At 35.2% G+C, this 22,234-nt stretch overlaps 1 protein-coding gene across 4 annotated transcripts in view; it reads right to left on the bottom strand.

The window, feature by feature from the left end:
- Positions 1-22,234, bottom strand: part of RAPGEF6 (Rap guanine nucleotide exchange factor 6) — a 152,130-nt gene that overhangs the window by 70,393 nt on the left and 59,503 nt on the right. For 3 of the 4 annotated variants that reach the window (XM_015598099.2, XM_015598100.2, XM_006923166.3), the window contains exons 7-8: positions 7,539-7,670; positions 1,217-1,394 (exon numbers count right to left, since the gene is read on the bottom strand). In XM_015598099.2, the coding sequence (XP_015453585.1) occupies positions 1,217-1,394; positions 7,539-7,670 (310 nt within the window). The remainder of the gene's footprint in view (positions 1-1,216; positions 1,395-7,538; positions 7,671-22,234) is intronic. The other variant, XM_015598101.2, reaches the window with a different exon arrangement.

The raw sequence follows: 22,234 nt of genomic DNA, 5'->3' as shown, positions 1-22,234 counted from the left end.
CTACTCACATAGGTTATAATTAGTAGTAGTAGCAGCAGCAGCAACTTCCAATTTGAAGGACAGCAATATGACTATTATAAAAGAGAAATCTAGGGTAAAATCTTACCTGAATCATAACAACATGTAATGGTACTAAGTACTCTTTGTCCTTAAAGATAACATTAGTAACTTTGGTATTATTCAACCTCCCAAAGTATTGTAACTACTTCTGTAAATAAGTTACATAAAAGAAAATTTATAGTTTTAACCAAAAATTATATACAGAAACATTTTTTGCAAGCTAGAGAAGCAAAAATATTTTTGATAACAAAAGAAATTTAAAAAGCTAATTTGTAGGCATTAAACACTGATGCACTATGTTTTAACTGTCTTATGGACATGAAGGGGACATTACTGTAATGGAATCAAAGTTTTTTTTAACAAATCTAAGCAGCCAGGATGTGAGGGTGATCTGGCTGTGACATCTGTCACCCTACTGATTGCCAGGATTCAGTTGATCTGGCTGGCTAGGTGGGTGTCCCCTTCTCCCTCACAGCTCCATGAGCATCCCTTCCAAAGCTGTGTGCTTGGTTGAGGAGGACCCTCACCCATACAGAAGGACCATTCTGTTGTCAAGGGCATAATGAGTAGCTATTCTTCCCTGCTAGGCCCTCCAAACAAGCTCCTGAATTGAGGCAACGAACCTCAAAGATGGCCCTAAATGATCCCTGCCTCCTGATATTTATGTCCTTGTACAGTCCCCTCTCATATTGTATGAGGGGTGTTGTGCATGACAAATGGAAGTTGGAAGAAGTGATATGTCACTCCTGAAGCCAGATCATAAAAGACATTGAGGCATCTGTCTTATTCTCCTTTGGATTGTTTGGGGGAAGCTGGCTGCCATGTTGTGAGGACATTTAAGCAGTCTCTGGAGAGGCCCACATGGTAAGGAACAGAGGTCTTGGACCAAAAGCCATGTGAGCCTTGGATGCAGGTGATCTAGCTTAGCCCAGCCAAGCCTCAGATGACTGCCAACATTCTGATTGCAGTCTCATGATACTGAGCTAGAACCACTTAGCTAAGCCACTCCTGAATTCCTGACACACAAAAAGTATGAAAAAATAAACGTGTGTTGTTTTAAATCACTAAATGTTGGGGGCAATTTGTTATGCAGCAATAGATAACTGTATCTAAATTAAACTATAAAATTCTTAAAGTGAACAGATGTATTTCTTACCAATGTCATCATCAGTTTTGTCTGCAGGTTCTTTTTCAAGACATTCTCGAACAAGATCTCGCCCCTGCAGTGGATCTGTTCGATCAATCTCTTCATCTTCTTCTTCTTCATCTTCAGAATCAACAGGTCCTTCAGGAAGACGTGTTAAATCTACATCTCCTACCTCACTTTCTGTAGCCTACAGAAAGAAATCTTGATCACTTATCATTTGATGTTATAATGTCATACAGTAATCAAAACTATCCCTCCTTAATAAATATCCCTCCCTCTCTGCAGTTCCTGGGCATAAAGTTTAACTCCCTAATAACCAGATAAGAATTTCAAAATTTATCCACAATGTCCAGCATACAATACAAAACTTAAAAGACTGGTGAAGAAGCGGGGACATGTGATCCATAACTAGGAGAAAAATCGATTAGTATAAAGACACCCAGGAATGACAGAATTGATGGAATCAGAAGACATGAACTTTTGACATTCATTATCAATAAGTTCAAGAATTTAAAAGAATATACAAACAATTAGGGAGAAAATGGCAAATCTCAATAAAAAAATGTAAACTATAAGAAGAGTACACTTGAAGAAGGGCAAGAAAAACTACTCACACTGAAGCAGAGAGGAAAAAAGCCCCCCCAAAATAATATTTAAGAGCCTCAGAGGATTGCATGATATCAAAAAGTTGCTACAAAAAATGTAGTTCAAAAGATATACTATATTCATTAAGGTAGGGTACACAACAGATCAGAGCCCTGGCCTTTTGACTACTTTATTCTGGCACTTGGAATATAACAGATCATCAAGAAGACTATGAGAAAGGAATTAAGTAAAAACAAAAAAGTATATTGGTGAAAGAGCTAGTAAGACAAATATTAAACTTCTTTTGTTTTTCCTTTCCCGCAGTATGAATGTGTCTCTATGTTTATGTGTAAACATAATTTGGTGAAACAGACAGTCTGAGGTGATTTTCTGATGACTTGGCCTTCCCTAAATAAACCACCAGAGGATATCCTTTTCCTGTTTGCATCCAGATAAACATGAAGCTACAATAAGAGGAACTACAGGTTAAAATGAAAAAGTTATACAAACTTACAAAAACCGTATTTTCAAACTTAGAGCAAATATTAAGCCAGAATCTTAGGCTTTCGGTACTTCATTTTTTTCTGCATTCCCACTTTTAATATTTCGTTCAATCTTTTTCAAGGACCACTTAGTCCTTATGTTTCTTCTTTGTCTTTCTGGTCAGGGCAAGAATCCTGTGAAATTAATCCTCAGCAGTGCTGTCCAGGCTGGCCTATTCCATAACCTCTACGACAGGGTAGGCGGGCAAAGTAAAGCCATCCCCTGCCCCAGATGATCAAGCTGTAGTTAGTAGTGAGCCCTGCAAGCAATACTGGCTTCTACTTACAAACATTATTTTACTAAAAGTTTCTAGATTGCTTCCTAAATGCCAAAACTGTGCTTAATTCAGCATTGTATATACAAGTAAGAAACAAACTCTGCCTTCCACAAATTTACTATGATGATGAAAAATGTCAAGTGTACATGTAACTACACTAAAAACAAAATCGAAAAAGAAATATGACCCTCAGAAAAACTGCTCCACAGCAGTTCCCAGATATGAGACACAATACAAAAACGTCATCTAGGTGGAGCTGCAGGCAGAACAACATTACCAAACACAGAGCTAGGACAAGGCAAAAACGTTCAGGGAACAGCCATATGTATCAGTCATGGACCAGAATCTACAATGTGTAAACAGAGAATAGTAGGTTATAAAACCGGATTTGCAAATTGTGGTTAGGAAGGAAAGGCTTGGTATTTGAATATAAATTTAAAATAAAGAGTGTAAATGAGGTAAATGGTGAAGCATTGAAGCTTTTTAAGTAGAGGAGTAACGTTGTAATTGTTTTTGCAATTATTTCAGTGGGAGTTAAAAAAAAAAGTCGTCAAAGATAACAGATTTTGATTAGGACACAGATGATATTCTTAGCAGAAACATTAAAGACCAATGAAGAAAATGTGGTAGGGAAGAGCCAGTCGAGGTGTCAGAAGAAGACCCCAGTGGAAACGTGGTGCCAGGATTCTGGAGAGGTTGGCAGGAGAGCTCTGAATTAAGGAATCGCATGGCCAGAGGTAGGAACTGGAGCGCCGGGATTTTTAGGAACACGTTTAGTTCCCACAAAGAAGCTAAAAAAAAAATAGGTGGGGGATGAATGTGTGCCTCAGGTTACTTAAAAGTATAGTCACGCGTTAGGGGAGGGCTGTGGACGGAAGCACCATTGGAGAGAGAGTAGTCATCAGGAGAAGGGAGGGAGGAAGGAAAGGAAAGAGGGAAGAGGGAGAATGGGAGAGACGGGCAACAGAGATGGAAAGAGATCCAGGATATAAAGCTTGAGAAGGGAAATAACAGACAGGAGAGGGGAGCGAAAGAGAGAGGAAGGGACGGGAGCAGGAGGGACAAGCGGTGAGTGTGTGCACAGGAATGTGTGTGTGAGGCGGGGAGGGGCAGGCTGTAGGGCTGCCCTCCTCCCCAGGCCTGACCCCTTTCACCCTGGCCAACTCCAGCCCTCAGCCAACTCTGGGTGGGCACAGGGTGGATGACCAGTATGCTGAGTCTCCTTAAACCACCCAGAGCTAGCAATAAATTCAACATCTTAACTGAGTCCAGCTTTTCAACATCGCAAATAAACTTTTTTGCTTATAATCCATTAAAATCTTATGGGGCCACCGTTGAATCAGTGGTCCACCACTGACCGAAACATTGTTATGTGGCACAGGACTGGAAATTAAAGGAAAGACAAGTGCTTTAACTCAAGAATCAAAGTTCACAACGTTCCAGCCCCTGGAAAAGACTGAAATAAACAGAAAAGGTCCTAGAAAGAAGTACTATTACTTCTCTCAAGTAGACTTTGAGGATACATAAAATATTCTATCCAAGAACATTCTAGGATCTTAATGCATACTTTTAGCTAAATGTTAAGCTAATCGGATTAAAAACATATTTACACTTGAAACCATTACTTGTGTTTTCTCCCAGACCATGGTAACTGCTTTATTTTTAAATTACTTTGAAAGCCAAGGGCTTTTATTTTTAAACCAGAAGACATGAAAATTCTCAGAAGGAACTGTACAGGAGCACAGCCACACGTATGGCCATATAAAATGGTGTAAACAATTTTCCTGTTAAGAACTGCTGTTAGGATGACTCTCTTCTCTCTTCCTCCCAAATTAAAAATACTTGCATGATTTCACAAGGCTTTGCTTATACCATTACAAGCTGTGACTGGGTTAGGTGTTCACTTTTAAAATCTCCCAAATGCCAAGACTTGGATAACCAGACAAACTTCAACTGTCACTGGCCAAGGTATATACAATGGGAACGTACACCTGTAACCGAAGGGTGTATTCATAGCTTTACAGGTGCTCTAAGCTCTTTTATTTCCCTTTTAGTCCAGAGAATCTGACTGCATATACACAATTTGACTATAACAAAATGTTATTTTCCCTATTCACGGTTTTTTAATTGTCATCTAGAAATTTTGCATTTGGAAGATATATTTTATCAATCTATTGTGTTCTTATTCCTTTTAATCTCTATTATTTATTCCTTTAATCTTTTCCCACAATTTATTCAACTTTTATTTTTAACCGTACACTCTATTTACATCCACTTTAAAATTTGTTAAATGTAGAAATATAAATGCTCACTGAGAAAAACTAAAAGGCTAAAGAACATAACAAAAACTATCCGCAAACCTACCATTCGTAGAAAAACACTGATACCATTTGGTCCATTTGAATTCAGAATTTTATTACATGCATACAAATACTAAATATATATAAGTATGTATGAACATATATTTATTTAAAGGTTCTGATTTCTTTTCCTTCTGTTTTTAATCTTTATTGGTTTGTTTTAACCTTTATACTGTTTCTATCCTTTGGCTATTACCTTAAGCTTAACTAAAGTCCAATTTTGAAATTTTTACCTGTTTTGGCCACTCTTAAAAGATCTTATCTTCATATATGCATATTTGACTTTAATATTATGATTTTTTTCTCCTTTAAATTTCTGAATTCCTGTTTTAGTTCTAGAATTTCATTATTTCTGCTCCTTTTATCTGTCCATTCTCTCTAAACTCATTAGAACTTACTTTTATCTTATTGGTTATTTTATAAGTTTCACTGAGTCATCATTTAACTATGATTCAATTCATATGACCTTCGCAAAAATGCAAAACTATAAGGGCAGAAAACAGCTTGGTGGCTGCCAGGGACTAAGACTCAGGAAAAGGGACTGACTATGAAAGGGCATAAAGTACTTTCAGAGGTGATGGAAATGTGCTACGTCTTTTTATCAGCTATACTATGAATTTTATTATATGTAAATTATCTCAGTTAACACTAAACATATATATATACACATACACAAACACATTAAAGATGCGGGAAGCAGAATTGATATGATTTGGTTGAATGTGATGATCAAGGGATGTGAGCCAACAGTAACTTTCAGGTTTCTGGGTATGAAAAGGTGTCTTCTTCACTCTGTAATGGAGATGCTTCTTTGACATGCAGGACAGCTGGCAAGGATACCTGCCTACAGTTTATTCAATCTTAAAATGAATCTCTTAAAAGCCAGAATGAGCTGTAGAAAGTGCTTCTGAGGACAGAAAACTTATGGAAGGTTGGAGCAAGGCAACCATTACCAAAGCCATGGTCTTATAGCAGAAGACCTACAACCACACCAGTAGGTGTACTCTAGCCCCAGCCTCAGCCACAAGTAGGCCAGCCAGTAGGTGAACATCCTATAAGCACTAAAGTAAGTGCAATGCTCCACAATCTCCTCCAGGATCTTGCCAAAGATACAGAACCCCACTGCGTGCAGGCCATCTTCTAGTTCATAGTAAAGCACTGGCTTTTCCAAATGACCTTGAATCAATCTGTGCACTATTCTCTTGTCCCTTCTCTCACAACCATCTAGGGCTCTGTTCCTTGCTCCAGGAAGGTGACCACATGTGGCTAAGAAATGGATATACCAGTGAGACTAGGTTTGGTGTAGTTGTCAACACCAAACCTCTGCTGTACAGTTCCTCCTAGCAAGGTCCAGACATTCCTACTTATTTTAAAGAAATCTACAATCACATCCCTGAACTTCATTAATCCAGGGTCAATCTTCCTCAAGGTTCTCTAGAAAAAATAGAGTCAAGAGAAGCCATAGCTCTACTTCGTCGTTTAGGTGGGCAACAACTCTTACTAAGATACTTCCTTTGGAGGAGCAGAAAGCACAGAGCCCAAGAAATACACAAACACAGTAGGTGGCCCCTGAACCACTACACTGTTTATAACTTTACTTTTTAAAAGTTTCCTGTTCTGTCTACTATAAAATGGTGAACATGGAGGATTCCTTGTTCTGCCTATTATAAAATGCCAAAAAGATGTTGATGGCCCGAGCAATAACTTTTATGGAGACAAGACACACATAAACCAAATATGGAGGCATTTTTCCATCTTGCATCTGCCTACAAACTTCCCTTAACAGAGGAATGCTGATTTTCTTAAAATATCTTAATCTGGGTAACTCAGTAGAAGCGCAATCTAAAATGTTTTTCTCAGGTAACAATAATTCTATCTCAAAAGATTAGTACTATATAATAGCCACTAATGACATGTGGCTGTTGGGCACCTGGGATGTGGCTAGTCTGAACAGAGATGTGCTCCAGGTTTATAATAAACTCTGGCTTTTGAAGACTTCGTATGAAAAAATAAAGTAACTCATTCATAATTTTTAAAAACTGATTACATATTGAAATCATATTTGGATACATTGTGCTAAATAAAATATATTATTAAGATTTTACCTATTTCCTTTTACTTTTTAATGTGGCTACTAGAAAATTTAATAGAGTCTTTACAATATAAAAGCAACTCTAATTTTCTTCATGACTTGACTTATAGAAGACTAATTTGGTCATAATAAAAATTGGCCTTTTTGTAAGTTTAAGTTCAGTTGTTTCAAGAACTATTTTTTTTTTTTACCAAAATAAGCATTACCTATTAATATGAAATCACCTGGATAAAAGAAATTAAAAAGAACACTATATCCACACACGGTTGTGCCATATTTAAACACTCTCAAAAGATAGATAACCTCTTAATTAGGCTTGCATATTTGGAACAATAAATAAAGCATATTTTCCCAAAGACATTATACTTGCATGTCACACCCTACTTAAAGGCACATGGTCACCTAAGGAACAAGCAGAAGATACTTGACAGAAAAAAACCAGATGTACAACACATAAACTCCTAGGGCATTTACCTGATAGATATCAGATAAACTGCTGCTCCCAGAGTCACTGGCAATGCTACAGCCAGACTGACTAGAAGAAACATGAGTCACCTGTGGATGAGGGTTGTCTGTGATATGCATCTTCGTAAGATCGGCTGGAAGCTGAAGAAGAAAAATAATTTAAGATATTCTAAATATTAATTTTCACTTTTATTAGAGTTTTTGATATACTCTAACTTCTGCAACAAATTTTTGTTTTATGTACATTACTGTGCAACCTCATTTCTAACCTAAATTCTCTGTTCTTAGGAAAACTCTTTCTTAGGAAATTATAAGAACCAAATTAGTACTCTGACACTATTAGGCAAGCCTACAGTGGAAGCACAGCAAACAGTTTTCAAAACAGATTACCATTAGTAATGGCATTTCAGAGGAAAAACTTGGCCCCTATTTTTCCCAGATAAACATTATCAGCTACTTCCACTGTAAACGGTAAGAATGTTATTACACACAAACATATATGCTTATGCACACACACCGCTAAAACAAAATGGTCACTAACGCCAGAATAAAACAACAATACCTTGGATTAAAGTATAGCACCTTGCAGCAAGACTTAAGAATAGTAACAGCTGACTGCATTTAATATTCCAAAAACTTACTAAGCCTCTTTTCACTTAATACTGTATTAGTTTGTAGTTGGTCCCTAACAAATTTGTTAGTAATCACATGATTTAACGAATGTCTGTGCTAGGTGCGGGGATGAAACACACAGAAGGAAATGATTCTGCCGCCTCGTCTTCAATACGGCCACATTTTATCAGGGATGCAGGTTGTACAATATTATTTCATACCATAAAAATAAACTCACAAAGTGAATGCTATAGGAGTTAAGATAAAAATAAACAATTGTGCTCCACAGTACTGAAAAAAAAAAGCTTTACATAGATGGCATGGTGATATATTTTACAAATAATTTCTCAGCTATTCAGGACCATCAAGAGAAATCTATTTACTTTTTAAAAGAGGGTGTTTCCATTGCTTTAATATAGGAAAACTAATGAAACACACATAATAGTAGAAACCATACTCTCAAAGAGAAAATGGCCAAATCTAAATTATGTTATCTGAAGAGGAGTCACTATAATCATAAAAACTACACTCAAAGAAACTACATTAAGAAGTTTCCCCAGTGATAATGGTGGGTTGCAATCCAGATGAATTTTATAACCAAGATAAACAGAAAAAAAAAAAAATGGAACACACACATATGATCTGGTTTTTGAGGTTGCTTTTCTTCTGACAGTATTTTATTACTCCTAAAGAGGATGCCAATAGACTGAGAAGGACTTCTGATAGTCACTGGTCAAAAAGACAAAAGCTATATTCCAAACCCTAGCAAAGAAAGGTCACACTTTGAATTGAGATCCTGAAGAATGCATTACACTCTGCGAGTGAAGTGTGATCCCAAAGTGAAATGTCACCCATTTTAGAATCATTTCAACTGATGTTGGATGAAGGTTATACAGAATTACTAGTGAAAAAAAAATCATCAGAAAAATCATCCTAGGCCTCAAATTATTTAAACAATTTTGCATACACAACATCCATTGCTCAAATAAAACCAGGCACATATTACGAGACAGAATGGCACTGATGAAAACTAGGAGAAGTAATAAACTCTAGAAACCAATGAAGAACTTTCAAATAATGGAGCTATCAGATGCAGATTAAAAAAAAAAACTGTATTTAATATACGCCAGGGATTGGCAAACATTTTCTTTAAAGCAGTGGTCCGCAACCTTTTTGGCACCAGGACCGGTGCTCCTATGAGAATCTAATTCCTGATGATGATCTGAGGTGGAGCTGAGGTGGTGATGCTATTGCTGGGGAGCGGCTGTGATGAGTGTCACTCATTTCCTGCTGTGAGGCCCAGTTCCTAACAGGCCACAGATCAGAACTGGTCTGTGGCCGGGGACTGGGGACCCCTGCTTTAAAGAACCAAAGATTACATACTTTAACTTTTTGCAAGCCACACACAGTCTCTGTGGTATACTTTTCTTTGGCTTTTTTTTTTTTTTTTTTTTATAAAACCACCTTTTAAAAGTGTAAAAATCATTCTTTGCTTACAGGTCATGCAGCTCATTGGCCATATTTGGTCCAGTTTAGCAGTCCATGTTACATAGATTCACTGAGGCAAGACTAAAAATTGTAGCAAAGAAAGAAAACTAATAAATATAAAATAAAAAGTCTACAATTGAAAAATGAAATTATGGAAATAAAAAAAGTCAACATATGAACTCAATAACAGATTTGACAGAGCTAGTACGAAAATCAGAAAAGTAAAGGTTGGTTGGAAAAAATATCCAGAATGAAGCATGGAGAATAGAAAGAACAAAGCTAGGTGAGAAAGGACAGGAACCACAGGAGATACAGTGAGAAGGTAACACCTGAATAACCAGAGTCACTGAAAAAACAGAGTATTTAAGGCATAGTAGATGATGGCTGAGCATTTCCAAAACTGACAAAAGATACAAAGTCATAGAACAAGCAGCTTTAAAAATTATCAGTAAGATAAACAAAAACAAAACCACAGCTGTGCAAAGCAGGGTAAGACTTGAGGGGGAAAAAAAAAAAAAAAAAGACAAAGAGTCTTAAAGCAGTCAGGAAAAAAGATTACTTTGACAAGAGCAAAATTAAACTGATGCCTGACATTCTGACATAAATAGGGAAGTCTGAAGACAATGGAGTGATAACTCCAAAAGCCAGAATTCTATACCTAGCAAAAATAGTTCTTGAAAAGAGTAAAGTCATTTTCAGAGAAATTAAAACGAAACATGCCCCAGCAGACTTACAATGAAGGAGATTCACTGGAAGAAAGAAATAACTCCACATGGAAGTTTCTAGATGCAGGTAAAAGGAAAACCAATGCAAAAAGGAAATGTGTGGGTAAATCTACATGAATACTGACATATAAAACCATAAAATTAATGTCCCATGAAGTTTAAAGTATATATGAAACTAAAATACATTATAAAACAATATAAGTATGGAGAAGGGTAAATGAAGTTATTAAAGTGATCTAAATTCTTTGCACTCTCCATGAAACAGCAGCAAGAGACCTGATAGGTGAAGAATGCATTGCTGTAATCTCCAGTTAAAAAAAAAGTGGGTAACTACCAACTTAAAAAGAGGGAAATATTAAATAATGAAAGGATGAAAAAAATATGTTCCATGAAAACACAAACTGAAACAAAGTTTATATAGTTATATTAATGTTAGATAAAGTAGACTGTGAGGCAGAAGAATTAGTAGAGACAAAAGGGGACATATTTCATAATGTTTGAAATTAGAAAATCTTTAAACAATAAAAATTAAAATGCTATATATCAAAACCTGTGGAATAAGCTAAAGCCATCTCAGAAGCCATTTTATAGCTCTATTATGTGTATTAAAAAAGACAGCAGAAAATCAATGAGCTTACTACAACTGTTTATAATAACTGATTACAGTAACAAAGAAACACTGACGGGAGTATATCTCAGCTCAAATATCTTCCTCCCATTTCATTTCTATAGTTTAGATACAAAGAAAAAAATCCTACAGCCATGCCACCTTGAATGTGCTCAATCTCCTCTGATCTCAGAAGCTAAGCAGGGTTGGGCCTGGTTAGTACTTGTCTGATCTCAGAAGCTAAGCAGGGTCAGGCCTGGTTAGTACTTGGATGGGAGACCACCTAGGAATACCAGATGCTGTAGGTGAAGATTCCACTTCATGTTTAAAAACTTACCGTTCAAGAATAAACCCTCCACAACTTAGAATGATAACAGAAAAATGAACCCTTTAATAAGAAACTGTACAATCTGAAACTTTTTGCCTCTTACAAATCATACCCAAGCGTTAGTTCATTTAAGAGACGGGCATTCAAAGGGTTCTCTAAGTATGAAATAACATTTATGTTTAACCCTAAAAATGTTTTATAATTGCAGTTCCCCAACAAAACAGCATTCCTCAAAGATCCACTGTTAAATTCCAAGCTGCGTTGTTAGCACTTGCTTTTTAAAGCATAGCAGCTACCTGACATAGAAGCATGTGCCTACCCACAAATCACTTATCCACTACCCTTAAAAAGACCAAGGAATAAAGATGATTCTTGTGCATATCACAAAGTCTGTGAGTTCTTGTGTGCTACTCATAGGAAGACATTTCAGAACTCTATACTCATTTCCTGTAAATATAAATTTCTAACAAACATGCCGGTCTAATTAACCATTTACTGAACAAGGAGCACGTAGTGTATATCTGATACTAGTCATAATAACAATGATAGAAAGTCATAAAGTTGGGAGATCAAAAAAGACAAGTAAAATACTAAAATAACAAATGCAACTTAGAAAGACCTCATTCTCACTGAGGGTAGAGAGCAGGGAGAGTGGTTTGCAATGAGTCCTGGGGACAATCAAGACTAAGTGTACTGAACAGGACTGACAGACACCCAGAACCGCAGTGTCCAATTCGGTAGTCCTAGTTACACACAGCTATTGAGCACTTGAAGTGCAGCTAGTCAAATTGAGACAAGTTGTATTTATAAAACACAAATTATAATTTAGTTAAAAAAACTCAATAATTACTACATTTTTATTACTTGTTAAAAAAAACTTACTAGATATATTATTACATTAATTTCATCCTAATTTTTTTTTTTAATGTGGCTACCAGAAGGTTTAAAATTGCATGTGGTTCACATTATATTTCTGTTGAACAATATATTAGGCCAGAGACTTGAATGAGCATTCAGGAAACAGTAAGCAAACCAGCATAGTTCAGAGAGGGATGTATACAGGAAGATACAGGAGATGAAAGGCCAGATGTACCATTCTCGGGTGCTTAGATCTCTTGTACTAGAAAAAAGCTACCAAAGAGTTTTAAGCAAGAAAATGGCTGGAAGAGATTTTGATTTTAAAAAGATTATTCTGGAAACATAGAAGGTGAAATGCAAGAAAATTATACATATGAGGAGCAGGAAACTTTAGTCAAGGCACAAGAAGACAGATGCCTTATGGAATTAAAAGCAAGCCACCATAATTATAAAAGAGCTTCTAGAACCAGACGGAGTGACATTATCATAGAAGTGTCAGCTGACAGTGAGAGAGAGAAGAGAGTGAGCATGCAAGCGAGCACTAAAAGTAGATTCTAAAACCTAAAAAGTAGTCTGGAGCCTGTTTTATGGAGACTGTCAAAAATTGCTCAAAAACTCTAGAGGAAATAGCTATATCTAATCAAAGTAACCTTGGGTATACACCTGTACTGTGCCTGAGGCATGTTAAACTATAGGGGAAATATGTATTCCTAACTCATTACTTTTTTTTTTTGTTTTGTTCAATTTATTAGGGTGACATTGCTTAATAAAGTTATATAGCTTTCAAGTGTATAATTCAATAATACGTCATCTGTATACTGCACTGTGTTCACCATCCACAGTCAGATCTTCCGTCACCACATATTGATCCCCTTTACCCTTACCTATCTCCTCCTCTCCTCCAGTAGCCACTGAACTATTGTCTGTGTCTATGGGTTATTGTTTGCTTGTCTTGGTCATTTGTTGCTTTCTGTTTTATATCCCACATATGAGTGAAACTTATTACTTTTACTAAAAGATGAGGGTTGGGGGGACACTGTTAAACAACTCAACAAATATTAAAGTTTTAAAATTCTAAGACATGTATTTCTCTCCACTTTAGTATCTTTAAAACCACAGAGCAGCTTTCAATCAATATTTTCATTTAAGAGTAAGTTTATTAAAAGTACAGATAGACTTACTGAGGAAAGAGGAAATCAGTAGAGGAGTGCCTAGCCAGTTTGAGGACAAGGAATGAAATCAGAGAGGCTGGAGTGAACAAGGAAGAATGTAGCAGAAGATAAAGGAAGGAGAGATCATACACTGTCTAGTAAGTAATAGTGAAGACTGATTCTGAAGAGAGTCTGCCAAGGAAGAGGGAGCAACCACCTGTGTCAAATGCTGGAGAAAGGTAAAGATAAGGGCCAAGAAATGACGTGTAGATTTATCTGTGTGTAAAAATGAGAATGGAAGCATTTTCTAGACCAGTGATTGAAGGAGTGCCTAAAGAAGGAAAATAGAAGCCAAAGTGGTAATACCACCTTCATACCAGTAAACAATCACTTCAAGCAAGTGACTTTAACAGACCAGGAAGGTAAGCTCTCAACTAAGAATGACCCGAGGAAAGTCAACCCCTTGAAAGAAACTCAAAAACACTCAACTAAGAGAAGAATTTAAACTTGAAGAGCTAATAAGACAATAAGGAAAAAAAGGCATCCATAAAATAAAAACAAATTATTAAACAAGGGTGATTATGAAAATGCATCACTGAACAGATTTCAGAAATGCAATGATTAAATTTAGAATTTAAAAGATGAATAGCAGAATAACAATTTGTCACAGATGGAGAATAAATTAGTGAGCCAGAAGATCAAACTGGAAATGCACAGAGTGAAAACAAAATATAAAAATGTTTAGAGACATTATGGACAGATCAAGAGTCCTAACACCTGGAATGATAAAAGAGTTTTCAAAAAAATAAATTTCCCACATCTGAAGATAAATGGGAATCTTTGGCTTAAGAGACTTCTAAGTGCCAAGAAAGGGACACAAAATAAAATGAAAATTAGACAATCCATAGTAAAACTTCATAGCATAAAGGATAAAAAATAAAGCAGAAACAAAGCAAAACACAGCTAACTACTAATAAGAAAAACAGATTACTTAACAAAGGAACAAGAATTACAAGAAACCCAGACTTCTCATCACCGATGGTGGATGCCAGAAGACAGTACATTAACCTTCTCAAAGTGCTTAAGGGAAGAGGCTTCAGATTTATTATTTTACATACCAATAAACAATTATTTTAAGGGTTAATACAAAGTAAAGCATTTTGAACATACAAGGTCTTAAAGTTCCAGACTCTTGCTGCTAGCACCACTTATTTTACCAAGAAAATAAATGAATTCAGAAGTAATGAAATTCAAGTAGTAACATGGGAAAAATACATGAATTGATAAAATCAATAAAAATGTACTGGAAAATAAAAGTAGCAAGTATGAAAAATTAATCACAAGTTTAATGTGTTTAATCACTATCCAGAGTTAAAATTCTATCAATAGGAACATGAGAGATGGGTGAGAGGGAAGAAGACATGTACTCTATTTTAAATACTTAATTTACACAGTAAAGTATCAATCACAGAATCCTGATCAGATAATATTTGCTGGCTTTTAATGAAATCTTAGAATCTGATCTTTCAAATCCTCTTTGGCTCTTGTGTACTTGTTAAATCTTAAATCAAAAGTTGGTTACCAGTACCCCCAAGGGCTTTTTGTTGGTATTCTGAAAACAAGCCATATATCTCATTCTTAATTTTCTTTAAAGATTTTCCATCTGGTCTCATCCATTTCCCTTTTCATGTCATTTTATACCTCAGTAGAGCCACTATCAAGCATCTGTGTGGGCCCTACAGGTGGCATCTGTACTAAAGAGGCCATCCAAGCCTTACCAGATAATAGTAGAAATGAAGTATGTACCTAGGCTTCTTTCCATCTCTTTACATTTCAACCAGCTGTTTGCCAAATGGGCAGTTAGCTTAAATGTCCTTCTAAAAGCTGCCTTTAAGAAAGATATGCAAAGAGCTATCTTTGGGATAAAACATATACCATGATGCTATCATAGTACTTCTCCCTTAGTCACCATCAAGAGGACAACCTTTAAACAAAGACATGATTTCAGACCATCCTAAGAAATGCCTCTATTGTGCTTGTCTCTATTCAAGAGAACTATACAGAAATCTTAATAGTCAATGTTACTTACAATTAAAGTGCTTACTCAAACATTTCGTTTTATAAAACAAAATTTAAAAAAATCATACTTCTGTTTGCTTTGAAATTTACAGAATAGGAAAGAAATCTTGAGTGGCATCAAATTCAGATCAACTTAAAGGGCTACCATGAACAATACGATTTATTAAATTATACTGTATGTTTTCCTAAAACCTAGCCTGTCCTGTTGTATAGCATTTTGTTTTTTCTGAGTTAATACGTTTGCTTTAAAATGACAAGTGTAATATATGATCTTTAAACAGTCTCAAGCTAGTAATGGTTCACGCACTACTTTGAAAGTACTTAAGAACATTATTAAAATATTTTCGTATAATTACCTTTCATGAGTATTTTCTCCGTATTATTTTACTGCTTAAGAATTAGGACCCAGTTTCCGTAAAATAATACGATTCAATAATTCATTTGATAACACTATATCAGTGAAAAGTGTTGTATAATATAAACTAGAAATTAGAATAACAGAGCTAAATACATTAACCATTTAAGGAAATGAGGCAATACATTCAAGAGTACATTCGAGTATGATTAAAGAAAAGTACAGCAATAGCCAATCACCCAAATGATGATTCAGTCTTAAGACAATGTATGTCAGATGCATTGCATTTTAAGTCTACAGACTATTAAGAAGGTATTTTTCAAATCCTCTTAGAGGTACACTAAATATTTTAAGATTCCTTTAATTGAAAAAAATGGCCATGAGATTGGGCTTTTCAGATTGTTTTGTACTACTTAAAGTTTAGAAAATATAACAGTACAATAAAGCTCATTTATAGTTCCAAATAGAACTTAAATTTAATAACTAGATAATAGCAATCTCAAAGAAAATAACAATAGTTACTTACTTTGGAGGCCCATGGCTGAAGACAATTGGCATAACAGCGAACAAGAAAAGCCATTTCCTGGGCTGGAAAGGGTAGTTTCCTTTTCAAACCAGAGCCACACCGATGAGTGTGTTGACAAATTCTGTTAAGTTTCTTTTTACAAATCATACACCATTTTCAGTGTTATAAATATCAAGACAGCTTCTCCAAATCCCCTTCAAACTGAAATCAGGAGCTTACAGTAGCTTACAGATAACTGCAACAGTTTTCATCAAAATGTTCACTTTTAACAAGCAAATCACAGTAAATCAAGATGTTTATATTTCTGGCTCAGAACATACAGACATACACATGCTTCCTCAGGCACCTGGCATAGACATACACAGTAGTAACACAACAGATAATAATGTGTCAATACAAATAAGGCAACATGCACCAAATCCTGGATTCTGAGAAACCTTTCCTCTCTGTAACACAGCTTTGTCTTTTCTTCAACTTATTTCATTCTGTAAAGCAAGCACTGCAGTAATTCTTCTGCATCAGAAGCAAATCAGAACACTGTATCCTTAAGATGAAAGTTTCTTCTTTATATTCGTAACCACCAGAGGTTTAAAAAAAAAAAAAAAAATCAACCGTTGAGCGAATGGCAGAAGACATATGCTCTAACAGGTTTTATCCTGCAGCATGCCTGAGAATCTCCAAAATTAAAAATTTCTCTTTTCACATGAACTGTTTACAGCTCGGCAGTATTGCTTCTTGTTCTAATGCATCACTAAGGCAGTATTGCTGATTTAAGTCTGGCTTTCTGGCTGAAAATTTACATACAATATAGTACAAAAACACTACATATTCTGCTAAAGCAAGACTATATGTTAGTGTCTTAATTCCTACTGTCCTTGCCTGTTTCACAGCAGCTCCCTAAGGAGAAGCTCCTATTGATTCTATGCTCTGCAGTAAGATGAAATATCTAATAAGAAGGAAAGAGAGTGGGAGGAGAATAGAGCTAAAAGGATGACATCACCTGTATAGAAAGCCTTCAGAAACTGCATTAGATCAATTGTCTACTCTATCTGCAGATGTAGCCCAAAGAGCAATTTATTAAAACACACACACACACACACACACACACACACACACACACCCTTCTGTGAGACGTGTCAACAAGCTAAATTCTAGAAGAAAAAATTGGCTTAAGCACCTATTTCAGTTTAAAAAATCCATTTTAATTTTTAATGCTATGCATTGATACATAGCTTTATGTAGGAAGCCATATTTCCTAATATTATTATTCAAATTTAAAACAGTATTGCCTTCCCAAGAGAAAACAATTAGCTCTGGGAAGATTCTCTTGTATCGCAAATACACATACTGCAGCCTAGTTCTCAGATGTCACATATATACATTCCCGACTACTAATTCAAGGGTTCCTGCTTGTAAAACTTCCTATTTAACAAATAGCTGTTCTGAAAGGTATAACTTTCAGGACCACTTTAAATTAACATTAAAAATATCAAATCTGGTATTAAGATTTGTATGTGAACAGTAAGCTCAAAAGGGAACAACAGAATTTTGATTTGCAAAGGAAAGCTGAAAAAAAAAAAAAAGTAAGAGGCACAACAGCCCACTTGCAGCATGCAGCACGTCTTCTGGGGAAAAAAAAATTAAGCAATGTGGTACTCTGACACAGCCTTAACAAATAGCTGTTCTGAAAGGTATAACTTTCAGGACCACTTTAAATTAACATTAAAAATATCAAATCTGGTATTAAGATTTGTATGTGAACAGTAAGCTCAAAAGGGAACAACAGAATTTTGATTTGCAAAGGAAAGCTGAAAAAAAAAAAAAAAGTAAGAGGCACAACAGCCCACTTGCAGCATGCAGCACGTCTTCTGAGGAAGAATAATCTATGCAATGTGGTACTCTGACACAGCCCAATGCTCAATTCCTAGAAAGAGACCAGAAGCCAGTAAAACTCAGAAGGAATTAGAAGAAAATGTTAAAGCCTGCCTCCAAATTGAGCTTAGACTAAAAGAAAATCTCATTTTTCTATAAAAATTACAGGAAAAAACCTTAAATTTTGCCACACCCTCTCCAATCTGAAAACACAATTCCTCTAGTGCTCACCCTTATCCTTTATGCTTCTGCCACAAGGCATCTACTGCAGCTACTACCATAGTTTGCACTTAAAGTTGTAATGCTGCCTCCCAACGACCAAAGTCAGTCACAGTTTCCAATGATAAAATACAGTTAGTACGCCTCAAAGCACAAAATTATGAAAATAAAAATCAATGAACATATTAAAGTAAGAGAACTATTATGCTTTATTCACCTGACACTATTTTGAGGGGAAGAAGCTTTCAACATAAGAGAAATTATTACCTGAAGGACAGGTATTATTACAAAGGATTCCACTGACATAAAAAGAAACATCTTGTCATTGGGGGAAAAAAAGTTCTTCAATACCCTTGGGCAAAGTATGAGTCACTTTTTGAACAACACTGATGCCAATCTGAGCTATGCTGCTACTTATCAGACTAGAATTTACTTAGTGAAACGTGGTATTATTCTGAACAGACAAGTCATGCTTTTATAATATGTGATCATTAATGAATTAAGATCCCCATAAAACTTAAGAACTATTTGTTCTGCAAAAATTTTAAAAGAATACATAAAACTTGCGTTTTTATTTAAAATTAAATCTCATAAATACAAATAAGCATGACTCCAGTTTTCTAAATGTAAAAAACATGGAAAATACAGGTTGATTTTCAAGCACCAATGTATTTTTTTCAACTTAATAAACTACAATGGGTTGGAATTTCAACAAGACATTAAGAATTCAAGAATAAATTAACTAAAATATAATTTTAACCACTAATTTTTTAAAATAGGAAAATGATAGTAGGCACTTTGTATGTAATGAAGTCAATCATTTCCTAAAGATAAACTTCTAAAGAGACAAGCATTTTGCACATAAATATTAGTAATATGACTAAAAAACATTTCAGTTTCAATGCCAGACATTAATTATATTCATATGTAATAACAACAGAGTAAGTTACAACCAAATAAAAAAGCAAAATCCTAATGGGTACCTTTCTCCCTTCTCATAAATCATATTGATAGCACACAAAGAAGGACCTCAAGCTGAGCAAGGGAGAGACAGCCATCCCTTAGCTGCTCTAACAAGCTGTAGCCCTATTCGTGAAATGTAATCCACTAATGCCATATGTTACAACTAGTAGTAAACACCAACTCAATAAAGGAACTCTCTTCATTTTGGCCTGTAAGTGAGGATGACATAATCCTTTTCCTTGTTCTACCAATCATCTCATAGTATCTGCCATTCTAGGCAATTGTATGATGAATCTAAAACGTAAAATCTCCCTGTGCAACAATACCATGAAAGAAACAGGATAAATTCTATATTTAGCATATGAATCCATTACTACTCTGATGATATACCACATTGTTTCTCCAGAAATAATCACTTAACCTCTTATTACTGAAGGAAGAAATAAACATCATTTGAAGAGAATATTAATTTATCAAATAACCAAAAATATGTGATTAGGTGAATGAATAATTTTTCACTTCCACTACTTTTAGAATTTTATCTTGATCTCATTCCATTACCTTACCAATTCAAATGAAGTAACTGCTGCAAGGGAGAATGCCTTCCCTGATCTACACTTTGTCTAGGAATCATCAGACAGGATAACATTCCCCCTGCATACAAAATGGCACGATGCTAAGCCATACTGATGAAATCTTTAGCTTTAAAAAGGTCTTCCACATACTACAAAATAAAGCAATCAATGCGTGTTGGCTTTGCAAAGCTTCAAACTATTACAAAATATTTTTATTAAAAATGTGAATGCTACATAGTTAATAATTAAAATTTATGTTAACTGTATAAATTATTTCTAAACAAAAATACAGAGGAACATTTGACAACATATTGTATGGAAAGCCAAAGATGAGGTTCTGATAGATACTAACAATAACTATTTATTTTATTTCAGTAAGTAACAACCCTGAAAAGGAGAGGGAAAGGTTGTCAAGAATAAAGGTAAGTTATCAGAGTATATATATTCTAAACATTATAAAAAACAAAACCCAACAATAACAAAAACCAGGTTTGTAGTGATCTCAAGCACAGTCACATTTATTCCCCGTCTGCACAGTGAAATATAATCACAACTTAGAGAAGCCAAACCAAAGGGGGTGAGTAACAAAAGAAAAATTATGCAGTTTTACAAAATAAAATAAAGCCACTCGTTTCTGTATTTTAGTTGTATTTGGTCTTTGAAATATAAACTGTTAAATGAACTGATTTATATAGTAAAAATATTTTAATCCTTTTGGAAAATGAATAAATGACACTTTACCATAATGTCAGAGGTAACATACAAGCTCTTTTAAGGGATCATAGCAAGCTTTCCCACCCCTTTCCACCTCCCCCACCTTGGTTAACTTGAACATGTGAAATGAATCTTTGCAGTTATCAGAACCTGGTTAACTCTTATTACTGGTGCCTCTCAGGAATTCCTCCTTTTAAACTGTATCTTATCTATTCCTCAGCCCTTCTGAAGGAGGGAAGCCAGTGCACCAACACCCACCCTCCTATTCTTCTGTAAAGAACAGTGTGCTTCAGCACACTTTCACCTATATCCACTAAATGATCAGCACCATGCTGTTGAAAACCCTGTCAAAGCCACCAGCAGGACACATATGCACTATGAAATATGATCCATCCTTAGGGAGTGACTGAGGAAGAAAAAGCAAAGCAAAGAGGGAGAGGGAAGCCTTCATCAGCTAAGGTGATGTAAGCTTCTATAATTAGAATCAGTGAAACCGAAGGAACAATAAAAAGGCAGCACCATGCTTTTCTACTTTCCCCTACACTGTGCAGTTGTATCAAGCATTTTTCACTCAAACACACATAAATACAAGAAAACACTTTGTATATATAGTAATCAGTCAAGCATGCTACATATTAAATGCAAACCTCAAGTAAAATTAACAAAAATAAAATGCATATAATAATTAAAACAGCGCTATATATCAACATGACAAAAAAAAATCTCACTTAAAAAATTAAACTATTGAGAATACTGTTTCCATTTGTAAATTCTGGATTATATTAGAGATTACCTTTATAACACTTCTCTAATTTTAAATACTGCATTTTCTAGTGGTATAAAAGCCAAATGCTGAACAGATAACAAATCAAACTAAAAGGCAATAACAATCAGCATGAATGTGTTTGCTATTTCTGAGTAGTTACTCCCCTTTCAAGTGGATGGGTCTCGCAAATCATTACCTTAGACCACTGGTATACATTAGTGTCAGAGTTGCTTCAAACAGTCTTCAAAAAAGCTTTCTTTAGCAATTATTGCGTAAAGTGTTTCAGGTATGATAAAAATCTTCCCGATCCAGGTTCCCTGGGCAGTGGGCAGATCCAAAGGAATCAATGTCACCTTTAAGGGAGGGAGAACTGCCCCAGACAGCTAGTGGGGCGTGTACTGCCCTCCTCCTGATACTCCTGAAGTTCATTCAGAGTGAATGATAAAGACAATTTTAAATAATGACTACTTAGAAGTTGGCAATACTTACGTAGAGCCTTAAAAATAATGTTCATACCCATAACCCAGTAATTTAACTCATTTGAATCAATCTTAAGGAAAAAGTCAGTCACAAATTTATTCATACAAGTTTTCTGTTAGAACAGAGAAAACAGGAAGCTGTGTGAGAACACTTTGTTATACTTATACAATATAATATTAACTACACTCATATAATATAATATTACTGTTAAAAGTAATGTTTAGGCAAATTTTAATTACATGAGAAGTAGAGAGCCAGGATATATAACTAAATATTCAGCACTGTCTTAATTAGTTAAAAGATCTGAATTAATCAAGATATATATTTAAAAATCTTTAGCAACACTATCTATCTCTGGTTTTGAGGATTACACTAAATTTATTTCCT

This window comes from Pteropus alecto, unplaced genomic scaffold, assembly GCF_000325575.1.
Source record: "Pteropus alecto unplaced genomic scaffold, ASM32557v1 scaffold78, whole genome shotgun sequence".
NCBI classification, from domain to species: domain Eukaryota; kingdom Metazoa; phylum Chordata; class Mammalia; order Chiroptera; family Pteropodidae; genus Pteropus; species Pteropus alecto.
Note: the sequence above shows the minus strand (reverse complement) of the source record. Positions and strands in the feature narration are given on the sequence as shown.